Source organism: Heliangelus exortis, chromosome 3, assembly GCF_036169615.1.
Source record: "Heliangelus exortis chromosome 3, bHelExo1.hap1, whole genome shotgun sequence".
NCBI lineage: Eukaryota > Metazoa > Chordata > Aves > Apodiformes > Trochilidae > Heliangelus > Heliangelus exortis.
The window spans coordinates 40,631,615-40,655,529 of NC_092424.1; the positions used below are offsets into that span (position 1 = coordinate 40,631,615).

The following is a 23,915-nucleotide window of genomic DNA, read 5'->3' on the forward strand; positions in this document are numbered from 1 at the left end:
GCTTCTACCTACCCTTTCTTTTTTACCCAACGATGCTAGTTAAAAAATCCCAGTTGATATTCATATGAGCTTTACAAAAAAGAACAAGTATCAGAATTATTATTTGCAGATTACAAAAGGAGAGAAATTATGGTTAGATTGGAATCAAAGCTCAAGAGGTGCCACTCTCAGCTGCCTATGGTTTGAAAGGGCTCTCCTGCACTCTGATAATATGATTGCTTATCAGACTAGACACTCCTGCACAGGCTTAGAACAGGTTGTGGACCACTGGGCCACCCAGCTGTCCTGCTCAAAATAACAGTAGATACAGTGAGGCTTTGATTGCAGCTGTCCTGCCTCTGCCAGCTAGACCCCACAAGTGTATCCACAGGGAAGCTGAACATGGGGACCCCTTTTCAATTTCATCCAGTTGTCAAGACAGAGTGGGTGACTTTGGGGCTTGGACTCACCCACCCTTCTGACCCAGATGAACAACACCATGTCCTTTGAACCTCAACTACAAGTGACACAGCTCCTGGCTGTAGAGACAGAAAATGAGCTGGGCTTTACATGGGTAAGCTTGTGCTGTAGTGACCAGAGGTCCTGGCAGCCAACCAGCTGCCCATTTCATCCACTTGCATTCCCTCCCAATGCAAAGGGCTTTTCAGCATCCTTGGCTACAGCTGCTTTCCAGAAAGGGTCATCAGTCGGGGAAAGACCTCAGAAACCCTTCCTTGGAATGTGGGAGGGGAGAATTAATATGGTAATTTGGCTTAAAGCAAAGAAAATGCACTCAGGAAAGGAAACAAATTAAAAGCATATATAGCATTTATAACTAGCTGTTATTATTAAATGTACCCAAATAACATAGCATTACATAGCATAAACATAATAACCAGGGCTCTGAAACCACTGTGATCAATAAATAATTGCAGAAGCAGAAATTGCTGTTTCAAACTATCTTGATGAAGCCCCTGTAGTCTTTTGCATACTTGCAATGTGATCTAATGAACTTGTGTTTCTACCAAGAGCAAAAATAAAATGCTCTAAGGAAAAATGCAATGCTGCCAATACAAGTTACCAGCAGGGCTGAAGTTCACATAGAGTGTTTAGGTGGAAAAAAAAAAAAAAAAAAAAAAAAATTAAAAGATAAAGTAAATACATTGAACCCCTTAATCCTTCAATATTCCACAGTTATGATGTTTCATATTATCTTATCTGTGAGTTTAAGCTTCAAATACTGAACTCCTCTCCCTTTTCGCTACCTGAAATATAGCTCATCTTTCTTTTCTGCTGTAGGATTTTAATTTCAGGATTTTTTTAAGGTAACTATGGAAAAGCAAACAAGTTGGACTAATGAGGTATAAGAATCTAATAATGAACTACCAGAAGTTTCAGCTGTAGGACAAAGTTAAGAAAAGTTCTGCAGTAGCTCAAGCTATGGTATCTGCCCAAACATAAATAGCAACTACATCCTACATAATACAGAGGTAGGGCCTCAGGCGTCAGGAGCAGACACCTTCCTGTGCACAGCAAAAACAACCACAGCCAAAAATGTGTCCCTATCTCACTCACTGGCAATTAGGGAATGTCTCTGTGGGCTGGTGCTGTTTCTAGAGTGGTGAAAGAGTACTGCCTTGGCCCCACAGGCTTGAAGAGGTGGATACAGAGCTGGTCGATAAACAGCAGCACTTCTGTCCAACCTCCTCCCCCTCACTTCAACAGCCCAAGGGAAAAGGAAATTTTGGGGGAAGCCGTGTCCAACCCATCTCCTTTCCTGCCACAGCACCACTTTTGAAGCTGTTAATGTGAACACTGCTGCTCCTTCCTTGTGCCTTAAAAGTGGCTTTTTGGAAGTTAGTAATGTGTTTTCCAAACAATTTTCCCCTCTTCTCTTCCCCATGCAGCCTGAGACACCACAAACTTGGTCTGCAGAGTGGTATGACCTCGTAGCATCATTCTCCAGATGTAATATCCCATGCCAGAGGCAGTCACTTATCTGATATAAAACCAGCCCAGTTCCACATGGACTGGGATTCATTCCAACTCATGTTTTTTAAAATATATTTTCAACTCGAAAATAATGGAAGGGTCGCTATGTAAAAAGCATTTAAAGAATTAATCCTCATGCAAAAATATTTTGATAAAGTTACATATGAAATACGACTGTTTACACATTTTGGTGAAAACAAAAAACCACCAAAATGCGATTTTATTGAAACAAAAATGTTAATTATGGTAATATTTATTTTGATGATATTCTTCCAATGCAAAAAGTTGAATGACTCAAAATAAATAACTTTTTTTTAAGTCACAGACTTTCAATTCCATTTGCAATTTTTCTGTAATCCGTTTTTTTGAGTTTTGTGTTTCTTTTATCCTTCCTTTTAAATCTACCTTATTATTCATAAATTGTTTTCCAGATCACACTCAGTTTTGCTCTGAACGATGCAATGAATTATGAATGAAAAATAATCAACATATTCTGGCTGAACACTCCAGGTACGAAACAGTTCGGTATGTTTAGTCCTCAGGACTAAACAGTTTTATATCTCCAACAATCTCTGACATTTCTAACAGCAAACTCTTTATTCTCAGCTTCTTAAAATGGTTTCCTCAGTTTTTGAGTCCTGATTTCAAATGTGAGCTGCGTTTTTTTGCCCTTGAGGCAGAGGGGGCAAAATGTAAAAATAATGACTGTTCTTAGGGTAACGAATTTGTTCACCAGTTGAAGTTTGATACTAATTTGGATCTGTAATTACCATGGCACTACACACATGCAGTATAATATTTAATTCCACACAAACAGTGCCTGTTAATTTTGTTTTACTGATGAGAAACTCAACTGCATTTATTTCTTCTGTGCAATTTCAGCTCAATGTAATTTGACAAGAGGCAATAACTGGTCCCTACATGATTTGTAACAAAAGGGGGACTGCAGCCTCTACAGGATATTTCTGTTTAGCCAAGCTCCCATTTTTTCCACATGTCATTGGAAATGTTTATTTTGCTAACACCAGCAACACTGATCTTTTCATCAGTCAGTGAAAGAATATTGCAACAGAAATATTGGTCTGAGATCACGGCCCCTTTCTCACTCCACCCCTGGTTCTCTAAATCTGCTAAAGCTCCAAATTCTTACTTTTCTCCCTGCAAATGTTTGACCCATGTGCCTAACAATAATTTTGAGTAGAGGATTTGGGGCTTTTAAGACTGCATCAGACAACAAATATGCATAATGTTAGCGACCTCAATTTAGCTTCCAAAACAGCACATAGAGGACTCCCAGATTAAGGGTACAGAGATCAAGCAAGCTGCTGTTCTGCTGCTTTTCATTTTCAGAGCTTACTTAATTAGAAAGCCATTCTGGAGGGATACAGCATTAAAAGACATGAGTAGAAAGAATTGTTAAAAGCAGATGGAGGCTCAATAACAGGGAGAGTGAAACTGAGGAACAGAGCACAGGGATCAAGTGATTTATAGGCTGCAGTTTTTGTTTAATTGGAAACAGGAGTTTCTTATTAAGGACCATGCTATTCCCTCCACTAAGCAGATTTCTTCTTAAACTCCTTTCTAAGGGAAAGGAGTCACTACTGTTTAGTTGCCCTTCTGCATCATGGCTGCAGTCCCTCTGCAGCACTCAGTGTGCTGCAAGGAGATGGAGAACATGGTGAAGAGGAGAGGTTTGAGAATCTGGGACTCTTTGGCAGGACCTTTCCAAAAGCCATATACCCCTCTCTGCCATGTGGAAGAATGGCCCAAAGAAAGCAGGTAGGAAATGCAGTTTCTTGGTGAAGCTGTTTATCCAGGCCTGGAGTAGGTGATCCTGCTCTGGCCGGGAGGTTGGACTCAATGACCTTTTGAGGTCCCTTCCAACCCCTAACATTCTGTGATTCCAACCATACCTATTCTATAATGCTATGATTTTGTGATCAGAGATGGCTCAGGAACAGCACTGTACTCAGTAAGCAACAGCTGGTGTGGGAAACACCTTTCCACTGACTGGAAAGCTCCCATTAACAACTCCTGTTCTCAGACAAGGACATCTGAGGCTTGGTGCATGCCCATCCCTGTGTTTTCAAATAGTTTTTCTTTTTTTCAGACCATGACAGACATGAGAGACACACACTCCAAGACTTTCTCACTGTCAGCTCCACTTTGCACCCTTTTTCTCCCAGATGAAGCTCACTTAGTCCTTCACACAAGGGCTAACACATGAAGCCCATTCCCACCCCTTCATGCTATTCCTGAGGCCAGGAGCTTGCTCAGGAGCTGCTGTATTTTTGACTGATCCACTAGTGCTGCCCCTGCCTTCCTATGTAAACAGGTTGCAGAGTCTAGGTACTCTCCTTCAGAAATTGCCCCAAGATGGGCTCCAAAAAGTCACTATAACACTTAAATCATGTCACAAGCCAAGGAGTGCAGGAACTGTATCTTCTGATATCTTCCCTTATTTGCATAACCCCCCCCCCCTTTTGACTTCCACTGTTACCTTTCATGTGCCAGCTTCATGTCTCTTCCTATTAAAGCAAAGGTGATCTGCTGGGTCTCTCTAATGTACAAGTCCCCATATAAACGAGTCCTTTAATATCTGCTGTCTCAAGGCAATAGACTGTAACCTTAGGGCCTTCATCAGTCTTCGTCTCCACCTTTATTAACTACAGCCTCAATTAAGCCAATAGGACTGTGCAGAAACCTGGGACCTGGGCTCCTAGATTTCAACACTCTTGTAAAGAAACTCCTATCTCCTTTTTGCATAATAAACCATCAACTATTCCAAGAACTTTCTGAAAAATAAATGAGCGATGAGATGTCCATCAGTGCTGCTCAGCTTACACGTACATTATATACAACAGTGCTGCAGCTCTGCTGAAAACCTTTGAGTTAATGAAGCTCCTTAAAACAAAAGCTGGAACTGGTGATCTTTTCCTACTGGCAGCTGCATTATTAGTAGCAATTTCAGATCTCTTGCATTTGCTTTGAAGAGCGAGCTTGGACTGAATTCTTCGGGAGAATTTTCTTCACAATAACTTTTGTTTCCCATTTCTTCATCAGTACTGAAATTCATTCTCATGCAAAGCCCTGCTCTGTACTGTGTAAGCTGTACACTTGGAGTCACTCCTCTTGTTGATGACTGTTTTGTGTAATTGTTTCCTTTTGTGGATAAAGTGCTTTCTTAAGCTGTCAAGTGTTTTTTTGATGACTCTATAAATACGTGACCCATGCATCTCATAATGGTGCATATGAATAAAGACCATTTGAGCTGGTATAAATAGGAAAAACAATCTCCTCTCCAGGAGCACGTATAACATTTTAAGGCTAGATTCTTTTTCATTATAACTGAAGTAGTTAGCTTCACTGTAAGCAAAACAGAATCTGCTCAGTTTCAATGCAATAAATCCAGAGAATTTCTACTGAAGTCTCATCTATCATCAGATACTGCCCTTCGTTTACTGGGGTGGATCCAGGGTAAATAACTCTAGTAACATAGCTCAAATAAAGCTTAATTGGTCTTCTTATAAAATGCTTATCCATATTTTGGATACTATCTTCAAAACAAACAATGGCAATAAAATTCACTACATCCATTACCTTTTAATGAGTGATTTATTTTTTTTTTCCCATTTCCATGATCCTTCCAAGGCACTGTGTAAGCAGACAACTGACTGTTCAACAGCACAGGCCTTGGAAGAGTAGCAGTATTATAACCCACAGCTCAAGAGGTCATAACAGTCTCTTGGAAACTCCTTTTAAATGACATCTTGAGGTTATAACAGCAAAAACATGATCCAGAAATACTTCAAATCCCGGGTGGACCAGAGAACACAGGACTCAGAGCTGTGCAGCACCACAGCAGCCGAGCAGGATGTCTCCAGGGGGTCCTGGAATCTGTGGGGCCACTTGATGTATAACTTGATGTCTTGCCTAAAAGTGATGCTATTCTGCAGAGCTATTCTGGCTATTTTTGAAAGAGAAAAGACAAGGAACAAAAGCTTCAGGTGCTTAAGGGCTTCTGTGTGAGGCCTCAGGAGCTGAAGAACTACAGATCTGAAAAAAAGTGCTGGAACCCACACCACAGCTTTTGGATCCCTGACTAAACTGAACTCTGAATACAATTTAACAGTGTTTTTCAGTCTCTCACAGCCACCTTGCTAATGGATAATTATAGTGTCACCTGTGTCTGACTCTTGGCAGGACATCTTCAACAGGTCTAAGCAGTATCACAGAAAATTCCCTCGGAGGGCAAAGATTTCTTCTCTAATATGACAATGAAAAAGAAATAAATAATCTCTTTTTCTATCTCTATCTAGTGGCATCACTCTGCTACTCAATGGAAAAGGAACAGAGCCATCCTATGATTAAGTCTGGCACCTCCTTTCACTGTGATGTCCCACTCTGCCCTTCCTACTCAGCCCAGACTCTCAAGCCTGTTTCGAGTAATAAGAGCTCCTGACATACACTGAGGTCTCTACATCTTAAGACATTATGATTCTTATGGTACACGATCACTATAATTTCCATGTCATGGATAATTGTCAGGGAACTCCACGGAGTTTTAGAAGTAAGCCATCAGTAGATTCAAGAAATAATCACCCTGCTAAAATGTTATGTTCTGCTTTGAAGTTTCCTTTGCACATACCTCTTCCTATCAGAGACCCTCTGCAGGATTGAGCCTCACTGAAAAGGCTGCTTGGAAAATTACTGAGCAGTCAGTCCTTCTTTTAATATCCTGGTAAAAATGAATGTTTTTAGACTAGAAAGCAAGCATGCCCTGGATAAAGATCAAAGCCTTAAAAGTTTCTTTGAGAATCTTTTCAAGTAGTTGCTGTTCTGTAATCCCTTGTAACAACGCAGACTATTCCAAAATATTTCTTAACTCATTAAGAACATGAATCCGGCTTCCTCTCTATTAGCAGAGATGTGCATTGATTCTCCCCAAATGATGAGCTAATTGAACAACCAACTCATTATTTTCTAACATAAGAAGCTAATGGAAAACTTCTATTCTGAATGTGGTAGAAGTTTAAGAGCGAAGACAAAGCTCCTGCTCCTCCACTTCCAGCTTCCAGAAATGATGGTTCAGTGCTTTGGCCTTTATACTTCCAAATGTCAAGAAAGTTTTGAGGCTGACATTAACAATGACAAAAAGGTGAGACTTTATTCAAATTTTTATACTGATGTGTATGTTCATTATAATATAATGAACATCAAATGGAGATATCTCATTGCTACTAAGGATACAGAATCTGATACTACTTATGGCTGCTCTATGTTTGTATGTAACAATTATCTTCACATCTCCCTACTTCCACCATTATTTCATACATTTATCCAACACTCCTCATTCTTCTGTGCTGTGTTACACAAAATACTTTAATTTTTGACTTCAGAAGCAAAATTACTGTGTAATTTTAACTGCAACTCTTAAAAGCTTTATAGCTTAACCTAAGAGCAGCACTGCCCAGAGGTTCAACCTAATTAAAAATAGCCTGAAGGTTTTTACTTCCCAGTACAAAAAAATGAACTTAAAAGGAAAAAAAAACAACCTCCTCTTCTTGTCTGTATTGCTATTAGTGGATTAAGTAGTACTATGCAATGGGAGGTTACTGGAGCCATCCTCATGATTAAATTCAAGGGATTAATATTTCAGTTCAGTTGGTTTTTATTTAAAATTTTTTTTCAAGGTCATATTAAAACTGGCTATTGCAAACTTGGGCAACTCTCTAATTACCCATCAAAATTAAATGAACCATCCAGAAGACTTTATTTCAGTGATGTTCATCAAGCATTCCACAATGCAAAAATTGACATATAAGGTAACTTCATAAAGCCAGATAAACAAGACGAAGCCTGCCCCACTGCTGTGCGAAGTAGTTTGAACTCATGCCTGTTAAAGGGCATACCCAAAGTTCACTTAAGTCTACAAGAGGACAGTGGCTGATTTTTAAGGGTTTTGGATCTACTGTACATGCCACAACCATGTATGCTCAGGCACAAACTAACCAAGTTGGATTAAGGTATCGTTGGCACACAATGGCATGAAGCACATGCTCCTTCCCCGAGGTAAACAGACTCATGAAGGACAAGTGGAGGAACCAGGTTTCAGAGCTGCAGGATTTTCAGCTGCCTTGTCTTGGCAATTTAAGGGAACTTCAGAGCAGGAAAGAATCTAGGAAACAGGACCAGTCTGCTGCTTAAAAATTCAAGCCTGCTTCAACAAGGCAGGTAGAGAAAACAAATTCCAACAGAGCAGGCTAGATACCATTCTCACATCTAGAGCTGCCCAGCTTTCTCTGTGTATTTGATCTGGGTTCCTGTTCATCACCTGAGCTCCAGGAAGCAGAGCAGCTGCTGAAGCTGATTTGCCCTCTTAATGCTTATTATGGGTGCAGGACTACTACCCTCATTTTGCTGCAGCCCAACCAGCCAGCACAGATCCTGAGGTCAGCACTTCTCATGGATGGTGGAATAAATTCAGAGAGCTATGGTGATAGCAAATGTGTGCACTTAAGTCTGCACTGTGTATACTTCTCATCTTGCCATGCAGTTGGACATCTTATAAGTCCTTTTGAACAGATCTCTTAATGATAGTTCTAAGAGCACTGTTGAGTTTTGTGGTTAGACCTTCCTGTTGCCAGGAAAATGGCTATGCAAACTCCCTAGAAGCCAGCAGACAGAGGAAAATAAAGGATACTACAACTTAAAACTACTTGGAGAATCAGTTCCTTTGCTGCCTCCCTTCCTCACTGATCTCAGAGGGTCACAGCATGCAAAAGTCATGCTGGGGCCTCATCCAGATCTCAAGCTTTCTACAGGAAGAGAGAGCTTTTCTACTGACATCAGTGGGTGCTGGATTTGGTCCCTGGCTTCTCTCTCCTGAAGTTAATCCAGTTCATGGAAGTTTAGTTCACAAGAGGGTCATGCCTGAACAGAGATGAATCTCACAGAACTTCACAAAGTCCTTTGCTTTTTTTTCCACTGAGAGGGATATGACCACAATGTATAATGTGATCTCCTTAGAGCTCCAATTTGTTTTTAATCAGATTTCATTTGTGTGTATCACTATTGGTAGCTTCTGCTTGCAAAAGTTTTGTAACATGCAAAACCTTATTTAAGAAAAAACCCCACCTAATTTGACAGTAGAACTAAATCCCTATCCATTATAAGAACTTACATTTTAATGCTCTATCAGTGCATCAGTGTTTATTATTACTCTTGTACTCTGCATCTTCCAAAAGCATCAAAACGTTCTTGAGAGGTATTACAAATTCACAGTGTATTCTTTCATGCTTATTTTGATCACAATCTAGCTGAAGACAAGTTTAATGAACACTAGAAAAATAAATTCCTTTCATAAGTTACCAGGTTATCTGAGGAAACAAAAAATACTTTAAAGACATCGGTTTCTTGGTATAAAGCCATCTCTAAACTATGTCTAGAGTACACATTTTCGTTGAAGATAAAAGAAATTTATCTTGGATTTTGGGAAATGATGGTAGAGAAAGACCACAAATTATTTACTTGCAAATAAACATTTTAGAACAATGATTATAAAATGTCATCTTTTCCCTATCTCATGGAAATGTATTTAGAGCTATAGAAATACAGACAGGTATTAGATTTTGTGATGGTGAGAATTAAATTGTCTGCTACTCTATATAAGAGAAAAAGAGTATTGTGAGTTAGTTACAGAAGTTATTCCTAAAAAATTCTTATCACTTACGTTATTTAAACTTTCTTACACATCAATTAGTTTGAAATAATAAGTCTTTAGGCTATCCATTAATTGCAGCACTGTAGACACAACCTGTATTTAAAATTATGCAATGAAAATTAAGCCGAAGCACCAAGCTGCCTTGGCTAACAAAAAAGGTTTCCTCAGCCCTTCGGATAAAGAAGGAGAGAAAATGGGGGCACTGAATTCACAGGAGAACTCTTTCTCAGTTTACTATTCCATCTCATCACATGCTAACACCAACTACTGAAGCCACAAGCCTCGATCCACGCGTTTAAGTTGCAGTGTTGCGTTTTCACTGCATTCATTTTCTGATCCTACGATGTGACTGTTTTCAGACAAAAAGGAGCAGAACTCCAGTGATCAGTGCAAAGGAAGGACAACAACATATAGAACCTGAAGACGAGCTGATTAAGAAGATTCTGCAAAGGGATCATTTGCAAAGGTAAATGATTTACAAGGTAAATGTGGGTGGGAAATTTAAACAGTCTGGTTACTGTTTTAGAATCAGAGGAAAGCTGGCTGCAGGGGAACATCTGGTCTCTATATCAGGAGAAGACACCTGCTTGCTATGCTTCTGGGCTCCCAAAGAAAGCTTCAACCCACTTTTTAAGTCTTACTGTGTGTGTGTAACAGATCCTAGGACAACTGAATTCCTCTTGTCTGGTTATATTTTGCTTGACTGATACACTGAAACTACCACTTAGCATTTGTGCCATTATAGCTGGTTCCTGCTGGCACCTGTCAGAGGCACACAGCAAAGACTGACACATCAGTCACAGCCCCTGGTCCTCAGTGGCAGTGATGGTGGGAACTGGGATGACTTTAAAAAGTGCAGCCATTAACTGCTAGGTGTTTTTTTTCCAAAATCCTCTATGCCTGTGGCATGGATGAGGAGTTAAAGATAACATTTAGCTGATTCAAACAGATCTTGGGGGTGGTGTTCACCTGCCATAGAAACTAGAAAAAAAGCAGCTGCGATATTCGGTGTTGCAAAGCACTCCTGACAGAGCCAACCCAACCTGAGAGGGATGAAGCTTTGAAGTCAGACAAACGGCACCAGCTCGCTATCTGTCAGTCTGCTCTGCATGATACATCAGCAGTTACAGAGCAGTTCCACCTGACTGCCCCTGCATGCTATGTTTAACTGTACTTTTAAATAAGAAAGGGCAGAGCACTCAGCATCCACCTTTCTGTGTACAATCCAGCTCTCTTTAACTCCAGGCAAGAGCAGCTTACACTTTTGTGCACAAAAAAAAAAAAAAAAAAAAAAAAATTAAAAAAAGATATTGCCTTTAAAATTCAGCCTAGGCACAGTGAGAATTCTTAACGGCAGTATTCTGCACTCAAAATGTGGCTCTTATAAAAGACACTAAAAATGCTCACTGTTATAAGCATGTTTATTGAAAAAGTGCTCCTGCTAATTTTAATAGCAGTTATAGGAGAGAAATAATAGGAGAGTGAATACTGAGTAAGTCCTCTTATGACATGTCAGTGTGCTTGTTACTCACAAAATAGGGGAAAAAAAGAAAAGCGTCTCATTATTTTTAAGCAAATAAAAATAATGACTTGACTGGCAGGCTTTATAGAAAAATTCACTGAAATATTCATACAAAAGACAGTTTGTTCGGGGGAGACAAATACAAAGATGGTCTGTGGTGAGATATTTATTAAAGATCTTTATTTTTTTTCTTGATATCTTGCATATTGCAAGAGAGGTACTTGCTGAAAGTGTCAGGGTAATGACAGAGTTGGACATGAAAATGGACACTGTTGTGTTGGGCAACTAAACAGATTATCATACTAAGGAGACTGGGTGGTGAATGTTACTGACTTGCCCAGAAAACTTTTCAAAACGGGATATAGCAGAGTACAGAATACTTGAACTTGTTAGCAGGCAATATTCATACTTACAGTATCTACTCTCTACTGGTGAAGGGATGGGAAAAGAGATACCTGTTTCACATAAAAGATCTGGACCTCTGAGCAGGCTTATTGCTTTCATACTATATCAATTCCTGCAGCCGCTGACAGAAAGGATCTTGGCCTTTATCAAATCCTCAAACATGGCTTATATCACTGCTTATTAGGGAGTGGCAACCATAACAGGGCAGCTGATACTAGAAGAATTTAATTCCAGTCTTTAAAAAAAAAAATCACTTAAAACATAAAAAGCTAAGTAATAATTTTAAAAATTGGATTAATTTTCAGCCAATTAGTATCTTAAAGTGGGAACTGCAGTAGTGTCTGTCTGAATACAAATGGGAATGAAGGGTACTCCAGGCAAAGAGGATCTGTTAACACTGCCATGGAATTGGGAAGAAGTTACTGCAGAATTTTTTCCATTATACCACGGAGAGCATGAGCCCCTGCTCAGAATTACAATGATTCCCTGAGAAAATGTCTGCCAGTGAATTTTTGTTGTCAGAAGCTTCTACAATTTCCATGCTACTTAGCATTAGAGGCTCGTGTATGTATCACACCTCGACTTCAGCAGCATCCAAGCTATGTGGTACAAAGTACACAACTAAAGGAAATGGGTAATGATTTAATTGCCACCAACGTCATCAATCCTATCAGGAATACCAATTCCTGAAACCCTTGCTCTGATTTGAAAACAGAACCAGCAGAATCTGCAGCAGAAAGGATTATTTTAAGAGCAGAAATACTACACTGAGATCCCACTCATCTACAAAGCACCCTGCAGAATAAACCTGATCCAAACAGGCACTTCTAAATATATGAATATAAATAATCTCAAGGACCACATACAAGCTATTGTATATACAATAGTTTCTAGCAATACTATTCTTCAGCATCATTAGGCTGTGAAATAATTTGCCCTATGAGCTCCATGTTATATGTTTTACTCAGGCATTAACACCTACTACGTGAAAATAAAGCTGTCAGAATGTGAGCTACCACATGCAATATCATTCCCAGAGGCCATACAGGAATTAAAAATGGAGGTGGACATTGTACCGTGCAGAATTCTGGTTGTGTATAACAGCTATCAGAAGACTTAGGAAAATCCAGTTTAGAAAAAATGCCAGCTTGATTCTAGATAACACCAACATGTGGCTGAAGCCTCACTGAGAAACCCTATCATGCATTTAGGTGTTAATTTGAAACATAGCTTAAAGGATGAAGAAAGTGTAGCAGCAGCTTTTAGGTCCTACTTTTTAAAGCTCTCATGAGCCATCCCTAGCTGGCCAAAATGTCATTTTGGAAAAGCCATTTTGCATGAAATAATAAGAGCTATGTGTTCAGAACAGATTTCTAGGCCTACAGTCTCTTACTCTGTCTCACAATTTTTATCTTAGGTTTCTGCTGTTGACAAACACAACTAAGTGGAAGTTCCTCCTACAGATGCCTAAAATTTAGTCATGAGTGGATTCAGACTGCTCCTGAACAAAGTTGTAAATTTAGGCAATTTTTCTAGATATCTGCACATCTATTACCATGGTTTAGAAGGATTATATGCCACACTGCACAGAAATATCCTCTAAAGTCATCAGTTTTGTTCAGTCCAAAGCCAGTGGTTTCTCACATGGGAGCATGAGCTGAGATACTCCTTTATAGACTACAGGAAAAAACTGACCTTTTCCTTCTGTGCAGCCTGACCTCCTCCTGTCCTGGTACTCCAAAGCATTAAAAATGCCTTGCCCTGTGGCTGCAGCAGTGAGACTTTAGGGAAAAAAGGGGGTATAAGGAAAAAAAAGTTTCATCACATCATTCTCACATTTGCTTTGGAGCAAGGTAAACCTTGGGGCAATGGATTCTTTCACCCCAGTTTGGCACTCCCTGCAGACTATGTACATTTTGTTTCCCAATTTCCCTGCACAGGTAGGGTACACTTCATAGGAATTCTACCACCTAATACCATTCCCTTTAAACAGTCTATCAGGCTGAAGTCCAGAGAGCTGAACAAAGCATAAAAAAGAATAACTCCAGGAACATTGTAAGTGGTTATATGACATCACAGATGTTTCTTCTCTGAGGTCTGATTTCCTCCTACCTGTGCAGGAGCAACTGGATTGCCCATATCCTCACCACCATTCCAAGACACCCTAATATGACACAAGCAGGTGATTTGAGTTGACCTCATATCATTTAAAATGTAAGTGATGTATGATGAGAACAGAGTTAAAACAAGTGCTTCTGATTTTTAAAATGAGTTGATTCGAGGCATTTCAGCTCTATTCCTATCCTTCTGCTTTCAGGGAAGGAAGACATCTTGCCTCAGGAAGATAAAGCAATATTCTTATGAGACTTAAACCAGACAGAAATCCCAGTTGCCTACTAAGCAATTGCCAATTTAACGTTGCCATCTTCAGCAAGTCACTCTTTGGAATACTGTCAGGGTGCCAACAATTCCTTATGGCTTCTACCTTCTTTTGTCACCACGGGTTTGTTCAGGAAATGAACACTGATAGTTGCCTTGCCTGTGTCCAAGAGGAAAACAATATTCACAAAATCAAGGCCCCACCTAGCAGTTTTAATCTCTAACCTTACCACAACGAGAGAACTAAACAATATTTAGTTGTGTTATTTTTAATAAGTGTTTGAAAACAAGTGTTCTTATCTCCCAACAATAAAAACATTAAAATAAACCCTAAGCATGTAATGGTATGTACAGATACATGAAGTGTCCATGTGGGCAGAGACAAAACACCCGGGCAAATCAAGCTATAGTCACATTTTATAGATCAGTCAAACTTACTTCTTATTTGCTGTTCAGTAAAGTATAGAAGTCCATCTGTATTGTGCAATGCAGAGATCAAACATTCAGACTTGGCTCCTTCTTTCTTGCCAGTACATCTCCATAGAAGAACACATGACAGGTATTTAAAAATCAAAAATCCCCAGGCAAGTGGATAAAACAACTTGGAGGGAAAGCAGGAGTAACCAACGCACTGATGCTGGCCAGGGAGCAGAGCAGTGCTCATAGCAAACGTGTGACTTCACCACTACTGAAGGTGCATCACTGCTAACGCTGGTACTGACACCACAGAGACTGGGAGAAGAGCAGCCCCCAAATATGAGCCTTGGTTGTCGTTAGGAAGGACCAGAAACTAAAGAACAGCTGTTAACACCCTGTGCAGGATGGTGGAAAGCCACAGAAGGATGTTCTGTAGGAAGGAGGAGCTGCAGCCCTCTCGAGAAAGTTCCTTTTACTCCTGCACATGTGTGTGTGAGCTGAGCACGAGGACACTGGAAAGCAAATGCTGCCTGAACGGCAATGAACCAAAACCTTTGCACCCAGATAACCGCAGCAAAAAGGCATTTTAGTACTTAAATACAGGACTTGCTAAGAAGCTGGGGCAGTTCTCTCCTCAAAGACAAACAAAACATATCAAAGCACTCTAGAAGAAAGCAGCAGAAGGCAAGATATTAAATAAAAATACAAAGCAAGCAGGATTCTCTGATTCACAGACAAAGGTGCATGGTTTGTTGCTACCCCCTTGGCAGTGAAAGCTCAAGACCTCCTGGCATGACTATTTACAAGAAGTTTCAGGAAGTCTGCTTATACATAATCACGTCTCCTGATAGCACAGATACCCCTGAAATAATACTTCATTCTATCAGCGTGTTTCAATCATCAGCCCTTCCATAAAGCAAAGAAAAACCTCTTTTACTTTAATCTACTTTCATCTTCCTTCCAGGCGCTGCGTGCCTTTCCCCAGCTGAATTCTGTTCCTCCTCCCTGAAAAGCTCACTCTCTTGGCTCTAAATCTTCCCTGTTAGGCTTCACTAATCTTGTTTTACTGATTCACATTCATAAAATTCTTTTTCTTTGTCCCACAATTTTTCCTCCTGCTCTGATGCCTTGTTTAATCCTTTCTTTATCCCATATTCTGGTGTCCCAGATGATAAATCCTTAATTTATCTGCTTGGTAAGCTTAATCTTCAGAGATACCCAGAATTCCTACCTTCAACATCTTTCCCCATCTCATACCTCTACATTCAGATGCTCTCAATTCCTATGCCCACCCCATCCCCAACAATCTCCTTTACCTCTTCAGAGAGACATGTCTTAGTGCCTGATTTTCTGATCTGAGAGTACTGCAGCTACTGTGAGCAGAGAACAGAGGATATTCTGATGACCCAAAGGGCTGTGGAAGGAAAGTTTGTATAATCATGCTGTTACACACAGCCCCTGACTGCTGCACTTGAGGGGGGACAAAAGCAGCAAGAAATAAAACAGGCAGGGAGACAATGGGGTGGGGTATGATTTGAAGAAGCCACAAATTGCTTTCCCAGTATAACAAGTATGTAATGGTCAGTGGCAGCACATGTTATGTAGCTAGCATATAATAACCAGGGCTATGATTGCTCAAAGATTTCAGAAGAACCACAAGGTAGTAAATTGTGGATGCTCCTGACTTAGTTTTGACATGTAAAATGAAAACAACATTAGCATTACTGGATAAAAAGGGGAATGTTTCACTCACTTTCACTATAGTCTCATATTCCATTTCTACTTCTGTTTTTCCTCTACTTCTTGTTCTTCTATGTTCTTTAAAACAAAACCAAGGATCATTTCAATTTGATGTGATTAGCAGTTACTCTAAGCTGAAATGACATAATTCTGTGCATTACAGTAACATAACATCTTTTTAATCTGTGCACTTAATGAAAAACAAGAGATTACTTCATGCTTCTGTGTGCTGGCTCATTAACATTTGACTAGGTACATGTTAGTCAGAGAAACCAGTCTATTTATCACAAACTGTCACGCCATACTAAAAGAAGAAAATATTTCAGCCGTATTGTGTGGGAGATCCGGGTGGTTGCAGCTTACACACATGGCAAGAACTGTCACTTTTTTTTAATCTAAAAAGGGGGAAGAAGCATGTCTCTAAAGGAAAAAAATGAGCATCAGCCATGCCACCTCAAGTACATGCTCAAAGAAATAACTCCAGCCATTGCAGTGGGAAGGCCTCAGACTGCAATCATGCCTAATCCCATGAACTCAATTCGGTTTGGATGGAAAACCTTCGAGGACATCACCAAGTGCTCACAGGAGTGCTTCAGCTCCTTCACCAGACAGCCTGCTCCCTCTGAGTCAGTCCTGAGGAGGACAAGGTGTGGGACACACTGCTTTTGGAGCTGTTACTACTGCTCACTCACCTTCGTCCCGATGTGAATCTCTGGATTTATCTCTGGAGCCACAACTTCTGTTTGACAGTTCAAAGAAGTGGCAGAATTGTCAGATTGTCCCTTCTGCCCAGAAGCCTGGGATATGCTGCAGGCAGCTAAATGCTACTCAGAGCTGACTCACTGGGACAGCCGTGGTTCATCATGCACCAGTCTGAGCACCCTGAACTTAAACTCTCTCCCTTGAAGAGTTCTAAGGTCTGGATATGAGAAGTCCTGAAGGTAATCCAGCAGTAACCAAAAAGACCCAAGTGTTTTAGTTTGTGCAGTTACTAGAAGATGGGTATAAAATGAACTTTTTATAAAGGGTGACTTTTTGGTTCTTGCTAAAAGCAATCTTTAAACAACATTGCCATGCCATTTTCAAGTGGCTGCACTGTTTAGTTCTCTGTTGCGTTAATATTTTGTGGTAACTGTCTTGTTGAAATAACACGTGTATGAAACAAGTGATATTTCACTATTAAGTGATTTACTGCTTCATATGGATAGTAATTGCATCATCATATTGCTGAACTTGGCTCTGTGGAATTTAAATCACAGCTCTTTTACGACACCATTAGTGCCACTAAAATCACTATACTTTCTACGTCATACACTTTATATTCTATTATGTATTCAAGACAGTATTTTATTTACACTGTCCGAGCTGTAAAGGCATCCAATGCAATATGGTGATACTGGGTGAGAGAGAGTCAGCCCTGAAAAAAGTGCATGCAAGTTCACTGAGGTAAACTGTACTTGCTCTTGGCTGTCAGGTTTGTTACAAATGAAGTTGAAAATGGAAACCTTAAAAAAAGAAATAGAAACAGACAATAGGACAGAATAAAGTTTCTCATTTAATATTTAAAGGGTATATAGCTTAATAAATGAAGTAGTACTTTTAAAATTTGTTACAAAACATTTCCTCTCAAAGCATTTTCTTAAACTGAATATAACTATTGAATCACTTCCTCTGTAAGGGGTGAAGAAGCCAAACAATACATTTGAGCACATTTTGTCCTCATTTTACTTTCATGCAGATTCATAAATGCCTTCAAATTGAGTTGCGATGGCAGGCAAAAAAATATAATTAGTTAACAATGTGGCTGAATTTGATTGAAATTCTGTGTAAGAGATCTTCTTACACTTTCTTACATTGTGTTGCAGCAAATGAACAAAACCATTTTATTTATTTTCTCCTTGAACTCTTTCTCACCTTGGTAGCAGTGGGCTGTAAAAATACTGCTTTAACACTGACACAAATGGTGTTACAAGATACATGTTGGGTATAAGATGGTCTGGAAATGGGTGCCAGTGATTGTGGTAGCTTGCACCATTTTGCCATGCAAAATGAATTTAAAGTATTAGCTGAGGTAGCAGAAGGTGACAGTTTGTAGCAGAAAAAATGTAGCAGCAAAAGGGTGAAATGTAAAGTGAAAAAAGAAAGCTACTTTGTTTTGCATAGTTCCTTGTCACTTCTCCCTGATGCACTGCTGTTTTCTGTCCCTTTGATCTATACACTTCACTGGTGGTGTGATCCCACTGACAGACAGATCAGGTAAAGCACCTGACTTTTTTTACAAAATTACATATATGTTTGCAGCAGACAAACATTTTGTTACGGTGGATGTTGGCCTAGATATTTCAATGAGGCTTCTAAATACTGAAAGCAAGTTAAGATTTGATTAGAATTCCCTTAAAGCCAGTCTTGGAAAACACTACTAAGCATGGTCTTGATAAATTCCTTATTTTTGGCAACATTATTACTTTTCCTTACTTCAGGCACAGTTTTAAGCCAGCCTCCTTGTCAGGGGACACATCTTACTTTGTGAAAACGAGTGTCTACTTTGCATGTTGGTGACTGCAGGTATGTACTGGGTAGTGCTTACATGCTATAGAGTGCAAAAGTAGATACACATTTGCCAATGTGCAAATTTCACTTACCTGGAGGGCGAACATCAGGCTCAAAATAAGTAAACATTAAAAAACAAAACAAAACAAACAAAAATGGTAACAAAAAAAAAAAAAAAAAAAAACCAAAAAAAAACTTAACCAAACTCAGGATTTTCCCTTTGATTATTTATCAAAACACAGTCCATTGAAAGTAGCAGAGATATCTGGATAGCATGAATTCCACAGTGAAAGGAAATTATAAAGGTGCAAGATACAGCTACTGAGCTGTGTGCAGGGTACACACTACTCAAAACCTACAGTGTTTTTAGCAATATCGTTTTTGTGCTTACACCATTTGGATACCCATGATCCAAATGAAGCTCCTATAGGAGATGTATATTATATATTATGCACACATATTTACCACAGGGGTGCTCACTAGTTTTGGAGCTCCAGGCATTGTCTTGCAGCATAAGAAAGAGTCAGAGAGAAACATAGGAATTAAAACAAACACCGAACTCCAGGCTCTCTCCTATTCTGATGGTCATAATTACCTGGACTGTTAAATCCCCAATCAACTTCTCGAGTCTGGTGCGAAAAGGATCATTCTGTATGTACAGACATTGCATTAAGCAATGTGACATCTCTAATGCATAAATAATAGCACACAGAAAACACATACACTTTCCCAAATTAGAACTAAGCAGCCAAATACCTGTTCCTTTTATTAGTGCCAAGACAACGTTTTAGCAAAGACACACACGAGAACAAGACTGCAGAAGAACACAAATGACAGGGGAAAGTATTCAAATGCTATCTGCAGTTCAAAGCCACTATCTACCTAATGCTGGTTTGCTAGCAGTTTTCGGGAGAAACCAGACATGAGAAAGCCCAGAAATCAATCCAGTGCAAGTTTAAGCTTTTAAAACATTGGGTTTTGGGTTTGGTTTGTTGTTTTTTCTTTTTTGTTTTGTTTTGTTTTTTGTTTCTTGTTTTGTTTTGGGGTTTTTTTATGATCCTGAATTTGTCCTCACTAGTGCAAAGGGCCACAAAAAAAGGCTGCATTTTATATTTCTGCTTTCTAAGCTGTTGTGAAAAGCTGTGTCGTCTTCTCATTTATTGTGACATTAAAAAAAAATAACTACTGCCATAATTAGCCCAGATTTATATTCCTCCAAGTACATAGAAATGTGGCACAGAATCTTGTCATTCACCACAATAAACTGTGGTGACCTAATCGAATATTGTTAATATGACTACTTTTTAAGAATTATCTTTTCTGAACCTTTAAAAATACAATGAAGAAAAGCGTATTCTATCAGGGAAAAGAAAAAGGGAATACTCCTCATGCACAAGGGCTGCCTCACAGCACATGGTTTAGTTCTCCTAATAATTCATATCTTTCTCAGTTATTCAACTTCTATGCGTTGCTCTTGGCTCTGCCTTTGTTTTCTGAGAGCACAGTGGCACAAATCACCACGTTAAAGAAAGAAAGATTTTTTTAAAAACCTTTGAGGGTAAAAATGGGAAAGTTTTAAGCAATGGTGCAACCCAAGTGACTTAACGTTTTTAGAAATAAAACATTTATGCCTAGCTTACTCTCCCATTTCTGTATCATATTGCTCTTTCCAAGGCTTCAGCTACTTAATGGATACTTATTCACTGGTAGCACTTGAGGGGATGTATTTCTGGTGAAACTTGAGCCAGCTGACTATGAACCATTCAGTGCTCACTGGCCTCTAAGCTGGGGGAAAACACCAAGCCACCTGAAAACCAGTCTATGGTGTCCATTATTTCATCAATGGACCAAGTTTCTTGGTCTTTATGGAAAAAGCTCTGGCCCAAATTACTAAGCCATGACTCCTTTTCAGAAGTAGTTTCCAACTGTGTTGTGTTTTGTAGAGTTCATCTTCAAGGTAACACGCTAAATGTGTTCCATGGAAGAGGGTTCTTTACCTTCATATGTACAAACAGAAGACTGAATGACAAAGTCATGAGAAAAAGGAAAAGAAAGGGCAGAGAGAGGCCCTGCCTCCCCATGGGTATCATCAAGGTTGCACAGACACTTAGGATGAAATCTCTCTCGTGGCAACACAGAAACAGTACAAAGTACATTTAAGGCAGTGACCTGCAGTCATATTTTGAAAGCTGTGAAATGTTATCTTATTCTAATCATCCCTGGGCCAGAAAAGATCCTCCCCATCCCAATCACAAAGACAACACACATGCAGGTTTGCTGATTGAGACTGACTGAACTACACAGATGGAGGAAAAAATGTAGGAGGAAGAGAATGGTTCTAGCTTTGATCTCATTCAATGAAACAGTAAAACCAACTCAGATTTGTTCTACTGAGTACTAGTGAAAACCACTGGTGTAAGAACAATGTGACTGAAACCCATCACTAGGAAATTTCACTCAAGTTATACATTGGACGTCTCGTTGTTCAATGTCTCATACAAATGAAATAATTAAGTCATCTTATCTGACAAACTGGTTTCCTTTGCAGCTTTCTATAAGACATTTCAATGCTAAGGTCTCAACTCTCCCTCCTGCAAAACTGGAATGTAAGTTAACACTTCAAATTTTAATACTACTGGAATCTGAAAGAAATTGCACAGTCTGGTCTTGCAGAGCTAGCTTGATAACTTAGGCAATTTTAGGTCCTCCTCTGTGTTAAATATAGCAGATTGCACAGCTTTCCCTGCAGTAAAAGGAGACTTATTTCCCATAAATGTTCAAAATTCAAAACCTTTTCCTAACAAAAAGGATCTTTTGCACACACAATATTTAGAAAATGTCACCTCCCAATATTTCATTAGACATTAAACGATTGGAAAATAAATAAAAAATTTTTTTGACAAATTTTTATTTTGTAGGTTATAATACGTATGCCAATTAGTTCTTCAAATGATTACATGGGGGAAGTCCCTTCTGTCTCACTGCTCCATACTCTAAGTTAAGATCATTTGATTTTTTCTAAGAACAGATTTTCAGATTCATTCTTTTCTGAAACCAAAGTCAGCATCAGACAGATAAAGTAGCTACTGCTAATTAACTCAGGATGCCTTAATACCAATTTGCTCAATGGAAAATCCTCCTTGTATTGAACTAACTTAGTACAGCAGTACCTGCTTAAGATGAGTTCACAGCAGACTATTTCCTATTTATTGCTAATTAAAATCATGGATTTCCTGTTCCAAACAGTATATAATTGTGAAAAATTAACTGCAACCCTGCTATGTTATTGACTAATCTGGTGGACTATGTTTAGTCTTAATACCTAGTTCTGGGGTTCATAAAAGCAGCTATTCTAAGCAATGACAAAATGTCACAGTGAAATCAAGCAATGAGGGAAGAATAAGAGACACTTGCTGACATTTGTCTTCTCAACATTGCAAAGTACTTAAATGTTTTTTAGCTCCAGCCTGAGGGACCAAGAGCACAGCAGTTTGGAACTCTTTCTTGGCACATGAAATCTGGGGGACCACCCAGCCTTTCTGTCTCTATTCCAGCCTTTTTCCGGCCTTGAAGAGAATAATACACCAGTTGTGTGCCAAGGGGATATCTGCAGGTGGCATCTGGGTTTGACCCGATCCACCCATGCTTTTGTTGTCAGGTTTATACAAAAATATTTTCAACTGATTGTGCTGGGTAGATATAGGCTGATTCTTTCACTTCTGGAACCCAGTTAAGTCAGGAAAGTACACAAGCATGGGAACAGCTGAGAAAAATAGGTATCTTGGACTGGTACTGAATTAAGGAGGATTACACCCAGTGTTTTTTGTACCTTGCTCTTGAGCATTCATGTTCCTGAGATTTGAGCCAATTCCCAAATGGTGAAATTACCAGAAAAGCAGTTCTCACTGGGCCAGAAAGAAAAGCTCCATCAAGATACCAAATTTCCAGAGAAGAGCAGTGCAATCTCTGTCTCTTTTCACTAAACCTCATGAACCGACAGAAGATGTAATTGCAAGGAAGAGCGTGCATTATTTAGTTTACTGGTGAATCAACCTTTTTTCCCCCTTCTCCAAAAATCTTTGCTTCATTCCCACAACAAAATGCTAAAATTTGCTTAGGCTCATCTTAGGGTGATCTAATCAATTGCAGCATCCTGAACTGCATTTCCACCACGAAGTATGTCATTAAGATGCTACGCTGAGAAGGATGCAGAAAGGTAAAAAAACCTCTAGGAAGCAACCCTGAACAATCAGGCGACAACAAATGTCCATTTGCACCAAGTTTCAACAAAGCCTTGGAGAGACAGAGATGCATCTCTTTCAAAGCTTTATTTCATCTACCCAGGTAAGACAGGTGTCTTAGCATTGTCCATGTAGATAGCTGTAGAGTTTAAAGTCCAACCAGTGAAAGGTATGAAAAGTAACATTAACAAACATCTGTCTGGAAGATGCCTACTTCTCAAAAGCTACACTGATGCTTATTTTAGACCAGTACCATTTAGAATCAATTATAAGAAGATCCAGACCCAACCTGCAACAACTGTGGGCCAGCAGGTAAAATTCTCAGACAGAAATAAGTGGAAAAACTCTGCTCACCATGCTCAATAGACCATGATGACTGATGCTAGGCTAGTAATGTGTTCCAATATGCTGCATTGAGTCTTACAAGGCTTCAGAGGCCAACAAAAAAATCTCAATGCTTATAAAGCCAGACTTGAAAATGTACAACTTCAGAAGAAAATGGATTTTAAAAGTGTCCAACTTTGTTACTAACATTTTCTTCAATACCCCAAAAATCAGCTATCCCAGTCTCTTTTATTAATGTATAAGTATAAGGAGGGTAAAGTCTGATTGTCTTATTACAAATTTATGCAGATTTTTTCAGAAGTAGGGCTTCAATTCAAATTTAGGGATAGATTCAATTCTTGTAGCTAAAGCAGATAGCAGTCTTAGCAATCATCCTTTTCTCCCCTGAAGATTGTGCCACACTTGCAGGCATGGCTGAGCAAATTCTAGATCTGCTTGCTAGTTGCTGTAGTTTAAATTCCTCGAGCCCATTAACATAATCTGCTGCCAAATAGAATTTACATTATTAGGCAGGACCACAAGTAAGGCAGAACATTGGGTGTTACTTTTGTCACTTGGCCAGTGGCAGGAAAGGGTGAGGCAGAGAGCTGAGGTCAGTTCAGCTGACTGAGCACACAGTTCT

The 23,915-nt window shown here is 39.4% G+C and overlaps 1 protein-coding gene across 4 annotated transcripts in view; it reads right to left on the minus strand.

Annotated features, from left to right (window-relative positions):
- Positions 1-23,915, minus strand: part of PLCB1 (phospholipase C beta 1) — a 401,022-nt gene that overhangs the window by 8,270 nt on the left and 368,837 nt on the right. Inside the window, exon 32 of one of the 4 annotated variants that reach the window (XM_071740289.1) lies at positions 16,171-16,235. The exons of 2 other annotated variants lie outside the window; for them this stretch is intronic. In XM_071740289.1, coding sequence (XP_071596390.1) covers positions 16,197-16,235 — 39 coding nt within the window. In that variant the 3' untranslated portion in view covers positions 16,171-16,196. Of the gene's footprint in view, positions 1-16,170; positions 16,236-17,476; positions 17,663-23,915 lie in introns of those variants that run through there. One more of the 4 variants, XM_071740288.1, reaches the window with a different exon arrangement.